Here is a 15283-nt window from a genome sequence, read left to right on the forward strand (position 1 = left end):
TTCTACAAGCTTCCATGAGACCTTTATATTCGGGCTCTCTCATTGTATAACACATCTCATTCTCATTGTAAATACAATTTCATTGTTTTGCATTATTTTTCTCTCATGTCCATTTAGGGTATTTCTCAAGCTCCACCCCTTCCTTCTTGGTTTCCCTTCGACAGGTTATTTTGCATGTAGGTGATCTTGGCGACTGTAGAGTTGGATTTCATCAACTCCTACATAGTATCAGAGCCTTCCTACTGCTGCTTCCTTGAAAAATTTTTGAAGCCGTGATTCGAAGACACAAACCCTAGTTTGTTTGTGCATTTTTCTTCAATCCGAGAGAAGAGAATTTTTTTGGAGCACTTTGGGGCCAAACGAACGCTGCCATTGGATCTGAAAGGCTATTTATAGCCAAGATTCATATAAAACTTTTCGATTTTGGAGACAGGGCTCCAGGAGGCAAAAAAAATTTAGGCGTAGGGCTCTTCGTATGGTCATACAGACATTTTCAACAAAAAAAATTAAAATTAAAATAGGCGCACTGTCGGGCAACCACCATCGCACCACCCAGCGGTCGCTCACGCCCCACCACAGATCGGCTGCACCGCCCCTGCAGTGCCTGGCCTCCTCTGCAGCCCGCACGCCACTCCTTCCGACGGCGCCTCCAGACTACGCCGCTTCTGATGCTGCTCTGTCGTGATTCGCCACCAGCGCTCCGCTCTTGATCCCTGCCACTTTGCCCGCCTGCTCAGTCAGCATGGAGTTACAGTTAGCACCGAGTGGAGATACTGCAGCACAATTGGCAGTTTTTGCGAGTGACACGTGGCACTTTGCCACGTGGACCCTACCACATCACCTGCCACGACATCCTTTCTACCACGTGGTGTCCACGTGCAATCTTTTTTTGTCTTGATGGGCTGCAGGCCACCAAATTTAATGGCGTAGAATGCTGACTTCATCATGACATCATCTTGCATCACCCTCTTGTACCTCTCTAAGGTCACTTTGGATGTACCTTCAATTTTTTGGCCATAACTTGAGCATACGAAAGTATTTTTCCGATCCGAAAGAAGTGCCAGAAAGTTGGTTCCGAAACAGAGACATTGGTGGAGGTATTTTTAGGTTTTGATGCAACTTTGTTGCCCATTTTTTTAGTTGAAGTCCAAAGTTTTTTTTTTTTGACTCCACCATGCATATCTTTTGCGTCCCATGTTAGTTTTTTGAAAATGTTATATTTTTAGAAAGCTGGTTTTGTCATCTTTTCATAAATGTAGTCTTTTTCTTTAGATTTTGGCCCATGCTCTTTCTATCATATTTTTGATATTTTTGCTATATGGTGGATATCTTGGGTGTTTTATGTCTGAGGATTGTTTTCCTGGCATGGTTTCTTTCATTTTAGGCTGTACTTTCTTTTGTGTTAGCTTTTTCTTTGTTTTGATCAATGTATACATCATTTATAAGCTCTTTTGCATACACACTGAGATAAAGTGCCACTTTTGCATTTCGAGTTCATGAACATTGTTTTTTGAGTCAATTGTACTTACACACTTTTTATAAAGCACCATGGGGGGGATAGTTGTTTGTTGTTTTAGGTCTTCTCCCTTTGTCAAGTGAGTGTCCCTTCTACGAAATTAGCCTCATGCAGCGTCGTTGTGATCGTGTCTTTATAGGTGTTTGTACCTCTCCCTCTCTCGTTGTTCTTGGTTCTGTCTACAATGGATTTTGGCCCACCTTCTCAGTTGCTTGTCATCTCACCCCGTCTGCATTAAGGGGGGGTTATGTTGTTGTTCTAATGCATCTTTGGTTCGATGGTTCGATAGTGTGAACTATGTATTTAGTGGTTGATCCTATATACGAGGCGATTACAGTGGCTAGCTACCTATGCATTTCGGTGAGATGGATTATCTACCATATAGACATGCTTGGTTCGTGCCTTCTTCCATGGAGGTTCTTCAGATCAATAGTTTTCTTTCTGATGGCATATTTTGCGACTTCTTCATGCTTCAGTGATGCTCTTCATGATCACTCATTGTTCCTGTTTTAGGGGACATTCTCCTAGTTGGAGGCTTCTTCAGTTCTTCACTAAGTTCTTACTTCATTTTGGGGGAGGGTTTTTCCCATGAGATTTTCTCTCTTTCACCATTTTCAAAAGTTGCATCTCTTTGCATTGTACATGGGTACCTAAGATGGCCTTGTTGCCGAGACCCATTCTGCATTTTCATCTTAGTTTTGGGAGCTTAAGGCATTCCCCTAAGTTACAATTAAGGGGGGGTGTTAGAGTAAATAATTAATTATTTATTTATTATTTATTCTATTTACTTAAGCTTACTTAGGTTAATGCATTTATTTAATATTTAGTATTTAATAGTTGTAGTGGTTAGTTGTTGACAACATGGGAGTTTGTTCCCTTCTAGCATGTTCCACCTTTTTGTGGAAGCTTAGTTGTCAACCTTATCTTCTACCACCTTCCAGCTTGTTCTACAAGCTTCCATGAGGCCTTTATATTCGGGCTCTCTCATTGTATAACACATCTCATTCTCATTGTAAATACAATTTCATTGTTTTGCATTATTTTTCTCTCATGTCCATTTAGGGTTTTTTTCAAGTTCCACCTCTTCCTTCTTGGTTTCCCTTCGACAGGTTATTTTGCATGTAGGTGATCTTGGTGACTACGGAGTTGGATTTCATCAACTCCTACAAGGAGTAGATAAAAAATATTAAATATGCATCGCAAAACCTAGTGATCAATGGAACGTATATGTTGAAAGTGGATGAAGGCCCAGGGAAGGTAGATACATCGGTACCGAGTCAATAAAGGGTAGAGATGTACCTTTTGGTTGGAATTAAAGTATATATGGAAATAAAGAACATATATGGGATAATCAAGGAAGGATATAGGGAATGCAATTAACCATGTATCAATGAGCTTTGAGGTTGGAGTATTATTCAATAAGTAGTGCTAAAATGGATCAAGTATTGTCTAAAGGGCATTATCCTTTGACTACAAGAGAAGTATTTTCTAATTATTATATCTTAAGAACTACTTTTATTTCTATACATACTAAAAGAGCTATTTGCCTTGATTTTTTCCTCTCTTTGGGATATTCTTGAAAGAAAAGGAAGATTAATATCATATTCAAATGGAGTTTGACACTTCATTAGAGGTAACATTGGATGAGGAGCTTAAAGATTGATATTTAGGAGGAGTCAAAATCTATGTGTGCGACTGCATTATTTTGATGGGCCTACCTCATGTATACATCATGAGGTAATGACAACTTCCAAATGATTATCACTTGTATTTGTGGAAGTTAATGGAAGGTCTTGATCTTTCAATAACTTAGTCATTTATCATGATGGACATCTTGTGATATTCTAGATGATCATGATAGATTATAATTGCATGGTGGATTAAGTTCCTTAAACAGATGATGACGTTCTCTTAAGACACACATCTTATGATCTCTAAGAAACTTGCATGGTGGATTAAGTTCCTTAAACAGACCATGATCTTCGATTGTGATGGACATCTTATGATGTCTAAGTAGATCGTGATAGATGATAATGCATGGTGGATTAAGATCCTTGAACATACCATGGCCTTATATTGTGATGGACATCTTATGATATCTGAGATAGATCATGATAGAATATATCTTGCATAGTGGATTAAGTTCCTTAATCATACGATGAATGGTTCTATGCTAAGTATCATTGAGGATACATTATATGTGGACATTTTTTTGAGTACTTGGTGAGTATCATGTAACTTGATATTCCAAGGCCGTTACTCTTGATATTACGAGATGATATCTAAATGGTTAATATCTTATGATCAAAGATATTCTTAAAATATTCCATTCTTGATATTACATTGAGGTAATACCCATTTAAGTGTGTTTCCTCCCCAACTAAGAGAGAGTGTTGATGTTTGGTAGCTTCACTCAATATATATATATATATATATATATATATATATATATATATATATATAATGTATGAAATTATGTGTGTGTTTATATATGTATATGCATATGCATGTATATATATATCTTTGTGTGTGTGTGTTGTATATATTTGTATATGTCAATATGTTAATTACATGTTAATGAATATACATGTCCCATGAAGGGACATGTCTATCCATGTCTCATCCATAATATAAATAAGAGAGATTGTTGCCTTTGAAAAACACATACCAAACTGGTAGTGCTAATACATTCGCAACAATCCTCATTCCCCAACAAGAGGTAATCAAATGTTTTCATTGTGGTAAACTTGGTCATTTGAAGAATCAATGCAAAATACGATTGACTGATGAAAAATCCAACAAGAGAGTCTCCATAGAAGTTACTAAGCAAGAATTTATCTTTTCTACATTTATGGGCAAAAGACTAGTAGACCATGACAAAACATTTGCCTAACATATTGATTCTAGAGCTTCTTGACACCCTACACACGTAAGGGGTTAGTTAACAAAGTACACACCTTGCTTTGATCTAGCGATCTTTGGCAGCGTTGAAGGGAATATAGTTTGTCAATAAGGGCAATTTTTATATTACATTTGATGGGATAAGTTTCAAATTCTCAACATACAATGTTCTAAGCATGGAGCTTAATCTTCTCTCTAAGTCAAATTGTGTACAATAGTCTAAAGTTGGATATCATCTCCAATACAAACAAATGTCATATTGTTGACAAGGATTCAATGAGTACAATTGTTGTTGGCCTTGAAATCATGTATTATTTTTCTTTATAGATAGTGGAGAGTCTCAACAATGTTTTTAAGAGTTCGTCCATTAGTTCTCTTTGGCATAAAAGATATGGTCACCTCAATGTACATTATATCTCTCAGGTGGCTTGAGAAAATTTGGTGAATGGATTTGTTGAGACTTAGTTATACACACAAAGTTTGTAGAACTTGCTAGGAAGAGAACCAATATCACACTTCTCACACAAAGGCTCTTGGATAACATCCAAAGTCTTGTATTTGGTTCATATGGATGTTTGCAGACCAATGAATGGTACATCGATCAATGGTCCTAGGCATTTTCTTCTATTTGTAGATGACTTTAGACATGTGGATATTTTTCTAAATAAAAAATAACATGTATTTAATGAATTTCAAAAGTCTAAACCATTAGTTGAAAATGAGTAAGGATGTGAAGACAATATTCCTAGGTCTAATAATGGGGAAAGGAGGATTTATGTTCCAATGAATTCTATAATTCAATACTAAAACCAATATTAAGGGTCAACTTACTATCCCTCGACAAAATGGCGTTGTTGAGATGAACAATTGTATTTTTACGAGAATGGCTTGGTCTATTTTGGAGCATTATTGTACTCCAAAGAATTCTTGGGTGGAGGTGGTGTATATTGCAATGTATTTTCTCAATGGCCTCACAAACAAGCAATCAAGAAGGCCCTAGAGGAAGGATATTTTTGGAAGAAATCAAATATCAGTCACCTACATAGTTTTAGTTACACAACATGTGCTTGGATTCCATATGCAAAGAGGACTAAATTGGATCCAAGATTATGCTTATAGGCTACTATGCAAATCATAAAGCCTATCGATTGATTGATGTGGACAATAGTTGTCTCACATTCAATAGAGATGTGATTTTTGATGTAGAAGGTGGGACATTCATGCTATTTTCTCCTATCCAAGGCCATGAAGATCAACCTATGAAGAAAATAAATATGAGTGTTAGCCTTTCATTTGCTTCACCTAAAGAGAAGGATTTTGAAGATTTTAAACTTGAACTAGTGGAATCTCCTAGGCATCTAATCATCCTAATTTGGAAGATGGTTCTACTTTCCAACTTAAGTAGTGAGAAAAGCTTTTATCAATGATGTGTATGATGATGTGCTTGTTGATGGTAGATCCTCTATATATAAGAGCAAGAAAAGCTTAGCCAACTTACTCTTATGAGCCACATTCAAAATGTTTATGAAACTCAAACTTATTTAGAGGCAAAGGGACACTTGAAAGAGAAAAGGCTATGGAATCCTTTAGATCTTACACCAAGGAAGAAATCCACTAGATGCAAATGGGTTTATAAGTACAAAGTTGATGAAAAATGGTTTATAAGTACAAAGTTGCCTAGAGTATAAAGTTGATGGAACTCTTGATAAGTACAAAGCTTAGTTTGTTGCTAAGGACTTCTTGTAGAAAGAAGGCCTTGCCTATAAGGAAACTTTTGCTCTCATAACAAAGGTGAGCACAAATCAATTGGTTATGGCCATTGCAAAAGAGTGTGGTTTGAAAATCCAACAAATAGACATGAAAAGTGCCTTACTGGTGATTTTGAGGAAAATATTTATATGCCTCAACCTCCTAGTTTCAAAGTTGTAAGAAAACGCACCAAGTATATCGACTAGTCAAGGCTCTTTGGAGCCTAAAGCAAACACCAAGGGCTTGGTACATCAAACTACTAGTGGGCAACCTAATCTTACATCCATGAGACCTAATCTAAGTTATAAGCCAACTACATATCTTGTTTTATGATAACCACTAAGACAAAACATTGGGTTGCAAAAAAGTTTGTACTAAGATATGTGAATGAGACACCCAACTTAAGCATTGTGTACAGTAGAAGCAAAAATCCTCAAAAAATTGGTTTTATAGACTCAAATTGGGTAGGTCATGTTGATGACAAGAAGTATAATTCTAAGTACGTCTTTAGTCTTGGTAAAGGTGCAATCTCATGGACCGGCAAGGAGAACAAGTGGTAGCTCTTCACTTGAAGAAAGCAAACTAGGGAGGAAGCGGTAAAGAAACATGTGAGACAATATGATTATAAAGGATGTTTTCTGATATGAAAATGCCTCAAGCATGGCATTCACCCTTACTTTGTGACAAACAAAAGGGTGCTAAAGATTATCAAGAATCTAGTCTTCTATGAGTGAACCAAACATGAGCTTCAATATCGTTTCATCATAAAGCTTGTTGAAGATGGAACTATGAATTTGCAATATGTTCCAACTCAAGATCATACAATAGATAGCCTCACCAAATCTATGAGCTTGGACAAGTTTATAAAATTTAGAGGACAACTTGATGGAGTTAATAAAATGACCATTAAAAAGAGGGTATTAGAATAATATTATTATATTTCTGATTTAATAGTCACTTAATTACTTTAACTCTTTGGTTAATTTCTATTCTTGTTTTAGTTGAAGCTTGCTTCATTTAGAATATCGTTCTTATAATCGTTTGAAAATTTTGAAATCCATACGTCAAGAGAAGTCGCATGGGCACAGCTTGCAACATGTAGTGTTTCGATATGAGTATATAATCAGGGGGAGTAGAATCAACCGATTGCATGTGTTGCTTGCTACACGTCATTGGAGTTCAAATATAGAGTTAGATAAGGATTCTTAGATATATTTTATCAAATAGATGATGTATTTCCTTCATAGTTAACAATTACGTCACATATTTCATGAGTTCCTTGTTTCTATCTCGCCCTAGTTTTAGAACCTTTAGGGCCCATTTGGTGAACGGAATAGGAATACGTATTCCAAAAATTGTGAATTCCTTGTTTGGATGCACCAAAACGGGATTGGAATACGAAGCAAAAATGGAATACGTATTCCATTTTTGGCCCAAAAATGGAGGTTTGCAATTCCACCAAAATAGGTGGTATTGGAATACGTATTCCTATTCCATTTTTTAAAATTTTAGTAAACATAAATTTTTGGGTCCGCGAATTCCCATCAAATATTCGCTGAACCAAACGGAGAACAGGAATACGTTCTATTTTCGGAATACGTATTCCTATTCCGCTCACCAAACGGGCCCTTAAGCATTGAACAATCTTCATACATCTAAGTGTCGAGCTCTATAGGGAAACGTGAACGATTTTAAGCTACTTGACTTAAAATATGTCCAGTACTTTCGTAGAAACATGTAGAACCAATGATTGAACTGTAAAACGGTTAGGGTTCCAAGGCTCAACCTGCAGAAACCGGCTGTCTATATAAGATGTTAAAAAAGTGAAATCTATTGAGCAGAATGAAACCCGAGGCGCAATTTTCTCTGTAATAATCCACGATGCCATTATCAGTTAATAACATCTTTCTTTTGAAGACCAAAACATTTATATGATGAAGTTATGAAAATATTTACGTGTCTAAAACCATAGAAGCAGCATAATTAAAGCTTCCAATTTTTAGCCTCGAACAAGAAATTACAGAATTCTTACACAGTGTTTTGCTGCAATCGCTGTCTTGTATCTACTTTAAGAAGATGTGATCGATCTAGACATCTGGAAACAATGAAATAATCTACAAGGTACTTCAGTCACTAATGGATTACATATTTTTGGCTTTCATGCTCATTAGAAATAAAATATTGTAACCCAAAGTACTATTGATCAATTGAGAAGGCGTTATTCCGGTGAATCCTGTATTATCTATTACAGTTAAAGCATACATGCTGGAACATCAAGCATGCCAGCTTCCAGCGATTGATGACCAGTTTTGAACTTCAAACCAATCAACCTACATCAATAACCTCAAAAATTATGTAGAGGGAATTAATTCAATGATTTCAATTTATTAAAGGTTTCAAATGCAAGTGAATATAAATTTTTAAGGAGAAAAAGGCCCAACATTAGTGCCTAGAAATTAGAATTTATAGCAGTGGAGATTTACTAATTAACATGTGCACGAGCACCTTATCACAAGCAGACAAGCTTATGAAGTTTTCTTTTGAGGGAAGCAAAAATTGCATAAACTGAAAAATAAGTATTCAGAACATACGTTGGGGTTGCCTTACATCAACCATTTGACTATGATACAGAGAGAGCATCATCTCACTCACTTTCCTGCCATTTTTCAGTGAACCGGATCCTCTCACTGTTTAGAATAGACCTACAACCAAGACTAGCTATAGAACAAAACTAGAGAAGAAAGCCCCCGCAGCTACATTTAAGTGATATTTGAAAGCCCTCTGGGTCTCCTTCCTAGTCATGCTGGCAAAATTTCTATAATTACATTAATAAGTCATGCTACTGAACTGCTGTATTCACAAAATACTCTCTATGGTTGCCTCCATGTACCTCTAGCTGACATTTTTTTCTCATTCTCGTTGATATCTAAGTTCCTCATCTTCTATGAAGTAAGAATCTAATATACATAATTTAAATCAAAGATCATTTGTAAGAAGTGAAAGGCTGTGAAGACTTCTTTTTGCTGGATCAAAAGTCAAACAGCACATATTTTGGTGTCAACTGTTATAAGTTGTGTCGAACTATCAAAAAGCAATGGGACGCACTGTTCCTTTCCGTGCTCTCTTACGCCGCCTTTGCCTCACTCGCCAGAAGCTCAAACCCAGAAGAAACCCTACAAGGAAACAAATTATATATAGAAAAAATAAACATTGAACCCTTAGGGCTTTAAATATCCATTACTCACCAGTAATACAGAGAAGAACTGGGACAAGCCACTGAAATGCAACTAAGGTTGGTACGTCAAGCTGCAAAATAGCCAGCAAGGTTGAGGCTTATATATATTAGATATGAATATAAATAACACTAACCCTAAGCTTGACAGTTGAACAAACTTTTGGTACAAAGTAAAACCATGATATTGTTTCTAAACTTTTCCTATGATACCATTACTTTAAGAGAAAAAAATTGTGGACATCATAAATGCTGATTCACCACAATTATCTAATTCCAAAATGTATGATAGACAAGAAGAGTAATCCCTATACACAAGTGACTATGCCGCACACTAAAATGAAGTGAAGTTTTAAAATAAATAAGTCCACGGAAAGAAACCAAAGTAGTGTTTCCTAATTGATGTCACTCACACATAAACATCACGAAGCTCTGAAAAGTGTGGAGTGACCAAATATGTAACTTGTCAATAAAAAGTGAAGTTCTAGATATAAAAGACTGCAGACAAAACCTCAAAAGAAATGCAGTGCAAGGAAGAAACTAAGACAAACTCTATCTATGTCCGTGAATGACCTGATCAATAAGTCAAAAGAAAGGTAGTGCATGGAAGAAACAAAGACAAACTATATTGATATCCATGATACCCACGGTAGGTCAACAGGGACAACCACTAATAATAAGCATGCGAGAGTTAAAAAGGAGAGCTGACTCTTACAAAACTAAAAGACTATAAGCTACAAGGTAAAGCACAAGAGTGACTGATTTTAACGAACAATTCCTGGTAACGCTTAAACATGTCAATGCAGGCAAGTGTCATATAATTCTAAAATTACACAAGGCTGGTGGAGACTTTGCATAAGATTAAAGCTGGATCTAGCTTTAATCATATTCATCAACAAAAATGAAAAAGCCAACAGAAGATTTGAAAATGTCCATATAATTATGACATGGACTAAATGGATCTATTCAAACTGCCCCAGTAGGGACACTAAGAATACACCATAGGAAATTGCTTATCCTCCCTAAATGATGGCAATAAATAGGAAGTCCATAAACCATAATATGGATCTGACTGGTTATCCTGGACGATGAGCAAGAAGTAGCAAACCCTCAATTTAATGGAACAGGTTCACCATATTCAGAACAAAAGGATGAGCGTGCCTTGGTACCAAACCCCAGAGAATGGTGCCCTCCCATCATCTGCATAGGCAAAATAGCATCTGAAACATAACAACCACTACCAATGACTGGAATAATTTGGAAGAGCGAGATAACTAATCAATTGTGAAAACTTGCGTAAATTACAATGCCCTTCAAAAAAGCACAGGGGTCAAACCTTCCTGGCCAAGTGTATGCTCATGACAACCATTTTCCTAGTGTCCATAGAACAGTATTACAAGATTCAGGGAGTCCCAAGGAAAGGACTTTCAGACAAATTAATCCAGCAGCAATAACAAAGTACAGTGGGTTTATATAACAGATATATTTCTTCAAATGCATCATTTTTCCAACATCTGCAAAGTTCAAGTCAACTAATGTAGGAATTGTCATAATCAGCAAAAAAAAATCATCTCAAATGAATCAAATCATTATTTTCTTAATTCCAAGATTCTATACTCAGCTTTCTATTGAGGTACCCTCCACCCTAGTTCACGTAAACCCTAAGGTGCCGGAAATTGACTTAAGCTAAGCTTTCCTAGGGAGATTCAGCCTTGAAAGGAAATCAATAAAGAAGTGACAAAAAAACTAATGGTTTGTGGCCTTGTTCAAGCGGGATCATTTATGACGAAGGCACAAAGTCTAGAACCCATTAACCCGGATGCTGGTTTTCAGTACCCCATATAAGCAATCACTTAAAGTGGAATTAAGATATATAAGATTGCTTGGATGAACCAATAATAGATTCTCAACAAGCGTTTGTTGAAAAAGAAGATTCAATTTTGGCCAAAATTTTGAGTTGAAAATCTCAAAGATGAATTTGCAGTTATAATCACTCACTTCCATACTTAAGGCACTTGGACTCGCCTCCAACTCAGGAAGGGTTATCAAGCTTGGGACTCATGACTCGGCAAGACTTGGCAAAGCTAAAGTTCCCAAGAATTTTAGAAGCCTTCAAAGATTAAAAACTTGTTACAGGCACCCGTCATTAAATAAACCTTAAAAACACATCATCATCATATAGAAGCTAATTTGATCACATGCACAAGTTTACATCAATCACATAAGTATAAACTATAAACACAATTTGCAGCCTTAGGAATAGCATATCTGACATATATATATTCTGAAATTTACACCAAAACTAACTGAATATGAAATTCATAACATCAAATCTTCCAAACAAATATCAAAACAAAAACTTCAAGTCTATGGGTCAGCCACTCAAAGGTGTTAATTCTATAACTTTGAAATCATCCTGATCTGATGATACAGATCATACAGATCTGATCCTGCATAATATACCTTTGTAATAAAGGGCGTAAATATAATTGTTAGTCTTCAATCATGATTGACATCTCACTTGGTGATGTTGTTTAAGTTTAATCTTGAAGAACTTAGTTAATCACTAAGTCTATTCCTTGATAGGTGCTGATTCTGGAAAGACAATTAAGGGCTGACCTAGATAGGGTCATGTCCCTTATAAATATAAGATGAGTGTGATGATAGATAAACACGCAAAGATACATTAAAAGTCTGCTTCTCTATAACACTGCCTTATGCGATTTACTAGCAAGATACAGAATATTGGAAATTCAGAATAGTTATAATACTTCTAATTACACTTCATATACAGATGGGTATATTAAGCGTCATCTTCAGCAATAGTAAGAAGCAGTATCTCAGTCTGATTCATACAGAATTTGCAAAAACTTTACGTGGTATCAGAGTTTTGGTAGTCAAACCTAGGCTCTGCAAATTGACAATCAGATTTTCATATCTAGCAACATCCTTCTATCTTCAATGGCAAACACAACCAGACCCAAGGACAGGTTTGATCGGAAAAAACACTTCGTTGCTTGAAAATTCAGAATTAGCATGATTCTTGAAGACAATGATGTAAAACAGTTTGTTGATTCAGCATCCAAGCAACCTGCTGTTGAGCCTAATAAAACTATCTAGAGTAAAGCAAACAGGAAAGCCATGCAGATCATATTAGATGGAGTGAAAAATGAAATAGTACCTATGCTAATGAAGCATCAAACAACATCTCATATGATGGATGCATTATTAGATGCATATGATGTTAACAATGCGACTAGAACCCTTGTACTCAAAAGACAACTAAATCATATACAGATAAAGAAGGGAGAATCTATGAACTCTTACTTCCCAAGGGTGGCTAGTCTAAGAGACGAACTTGAAAGTATAGGGACCATAATTGAAGACAAGGAACTAACACTTATGGCTATAGATGCTTTACCAAATTCATAGAAAACATTCTCATAAGGAGTAAGTGCTAGAGACAATCTTCCAAACTTTAATAAACTTAAAAGAGATTGCCTGCAAGAAGAATCTAGGAAACTTAAGAAAGGAGGAAGATTGAAAATTGAAGATGAAGAACTTCATGTTCTCAATACAAATTCCTATAGAGGTAAGAAGAAGCGCTTCAAGAAGAAGAAGGGTAATCAAAGAAATGACAAACCTAAGAAAGATCTATCCACAATAAAATGCTTCAAATGTAAAAAATTTGGACACTATATCTAATTGCCCTGAGAATACAAAGCAGCAAGTAATATATACTACCATTACTAGGAAAGAAGATAACTATAACCCTAAGAATCATGTATTGTATTCTGCATTATCAAATGAAGTATCAAGCAAAGCATGGGTAGTTGATAGCAGATCATCTCGACACATTAAAGGGTACAAAGAAGCAATGGACTCCATATCTGAAGAAGTTGATGGCAAAGTTACCATCGGTGATAATTCCGCTCATTTAGTCAAAGGAATTGGGAATTGCACCTTGAAACTAAAGTCGTGTAGTTCTCTACATCTCAAAGGAGTACTCTATGTACCAAGGATAAAAATGAATCTAATCTCGGTTACAACACTTGAAGATGTTGGACATAATGTTGCATTCATGGACGGTAAAGTAATGACCTAGTTTAAGAACTCTTCTTTAAAGAAAGCAAAGTTGATCGGTCAAAGAAAGGGATACTTTTATGAGCTAAATTTAGAACCTTGTCAACCTATTCAAACCTTAATTCATGAAGCTACTGATATAAATGAAATATGGCATAGAAGGTTAGGATATCTAAATTTCAAAACCTTATCAAACATGGAAAAGATGGTAACTGGTTTACCTAAGTTGAATAAAGATCATTCAAGCATATGCAAAGGATGTGCTCTAGGTAAGAACACCAAAAGTCCATTTCATGATAGCACTAGAAAAAGAAACAATGTTTTGGAATTAATTCACTCTAATTTATGTGGACCTATGTTTGTTCCTTCTCTTGGAGGATTCTGGTACTGTATACATTTTATAGATGACTTCTCTAGGAAAACTTGGATTTACTTCTTAAAATGTAAAGAATAAGAAGAAATCCTTAAGATATTTAAAAAATTCAAAACCTTAAATGAAAACTTATCAGGACATGAAATTAAAACTCTTAGGACTGATAATGGAGGGGAATATACCTCAAATATGTTTAAAGAGTTTTGTAAAGAAATAGGAATTAAGAGGGAGTATACTGTTCCTTATAACCCACAACAAAACAAGTAGCAGAAAGGAAAAATAAAACAATATAGAAGCAGCAAGAGCTATGATATTTAATCAAAATTTAGAATATTATCTTTGGGCAAAAGCCTCTTGAACTATTGTCTATATTCAAACCAAAAGTCTTCACTCCTACCTTACAGATAAAAATCCTAAAGAAGTCTTTACTAAGGTTAGACCTAATATAAGTCATCTTAGGATTTTTGGGTGTCCAGTATATATACATGTTCCAAAAGAAAAAAGAACTAAGTTAGAACCCTCCAGGAGGAAAGGTATTTTTGTATATATACATCTAAAGCATATAGGATTTTCATAACTAGACAGAAAAATATTGAACTTAGTAGGGATGTAATATTTGATGAAGATTTAGCATTCAAAAGAGCCCTAAGTTATGGAGATCCCTCTCCCTTACCTAGTTCTAAAGAAAATATTGAATCTAAGTTTCAGAGGGAGAACATTGAAGAAATTGAAGATGAAATTCAAAATCTCAATCTTGAGGAAACTCAAAATTCAAAGAAAAGACCACTTTGGGCCATTACAACAATAGAGGAAGCACAAGACTTCATTGCACCATTTGAAACCTTCAAAGAAAGAAAAAGACCCAAAAGATTTTCCAGTTATGCAACAAACATGAGTGATTTGTCTAAATCAGAACCAACCAATGTTTTAGATGCTATTAAACATACATCTTGGAAGGATGCCATGACGAAAGAATACCAATCCATTATGAAGAATGATGTTTGGGAAATTGTTCCAAGACTTTAAGGAAAATCCGTTGTTTCTTCTAAGTGGATATTTAAAATCAAGCATGTTGTTGACGATAGCATTGAAAAATATAAAGCGAAATTCGTAGCCAGGGGATTCTCTCAGAAAGAGGGAATTGATTATGAAGAAGCCTTTACTCCCGTTGCCAGATACACCTCTGTATGAGCAATCCTAACTATTGTAGCATCAAAGGGATGGAAAGTACACCAGATGGATGTAAAACAACATTTTTGAATAGAAAAATTACAAAAGAGGTATATTTGGAGCAACCTAAAGGATTTGAAACTCATAACCCTAACGTTTTTTGTTTGCAGACTCAAGAAAGCTCTCTATGGGCTTAAATAGGCTCCAAGGGCTTGATATGAAAGAATTGATAAGTATCTCACCAGTTTTGGATTCTCAA

The 15283-nt window shown here is 35.6% G+C and overlaps 1 protein-coding gene across 1 annotated transcript in view; it reads right to left on the minus strand.

Annotated features, from left to right (window-relative positions):
- Positions 1 to 8699: 8699 nt before the first annotated feature.
- S1P (SITE-1 protease) overlaps positions 8700 to 15283 on the minus strand; it is a 160102-nt gene continuing 153518 nt past the window's right edge. The window contains exons 9-10 of the mRNA XM_089786934.1: positions 9412 to 9472; positions 8700 to 9339 (exon numbers count right to left, since the gene is read on the minus strand). Coding sequence (XP_089643060.1) covers positions 9251 to 9339; positions 9412 to 9472 — 150 coding nt within the window. The 3' untranslated portion in view covers positions 8700 to 9250. The remainder of the gene's footprint in view (positions 9340 to 9411; positions 9473 to 15283) is intronic.

Source organism: Cupressus sempervirens, chromosome 6 (genome assembly GCF_028749045.1).
Source record: "Cupressus sempervirens isolate cs-2001-9-10 chromosome 6, ASM2874904v1, whole genome shotgun sequence".
NCBI lineage: Eukaryota > Viridiplantae > Streptophyta > Pinopsida > Cupressales > Cupressaceae > Cupressus > Cupressus sempervirens.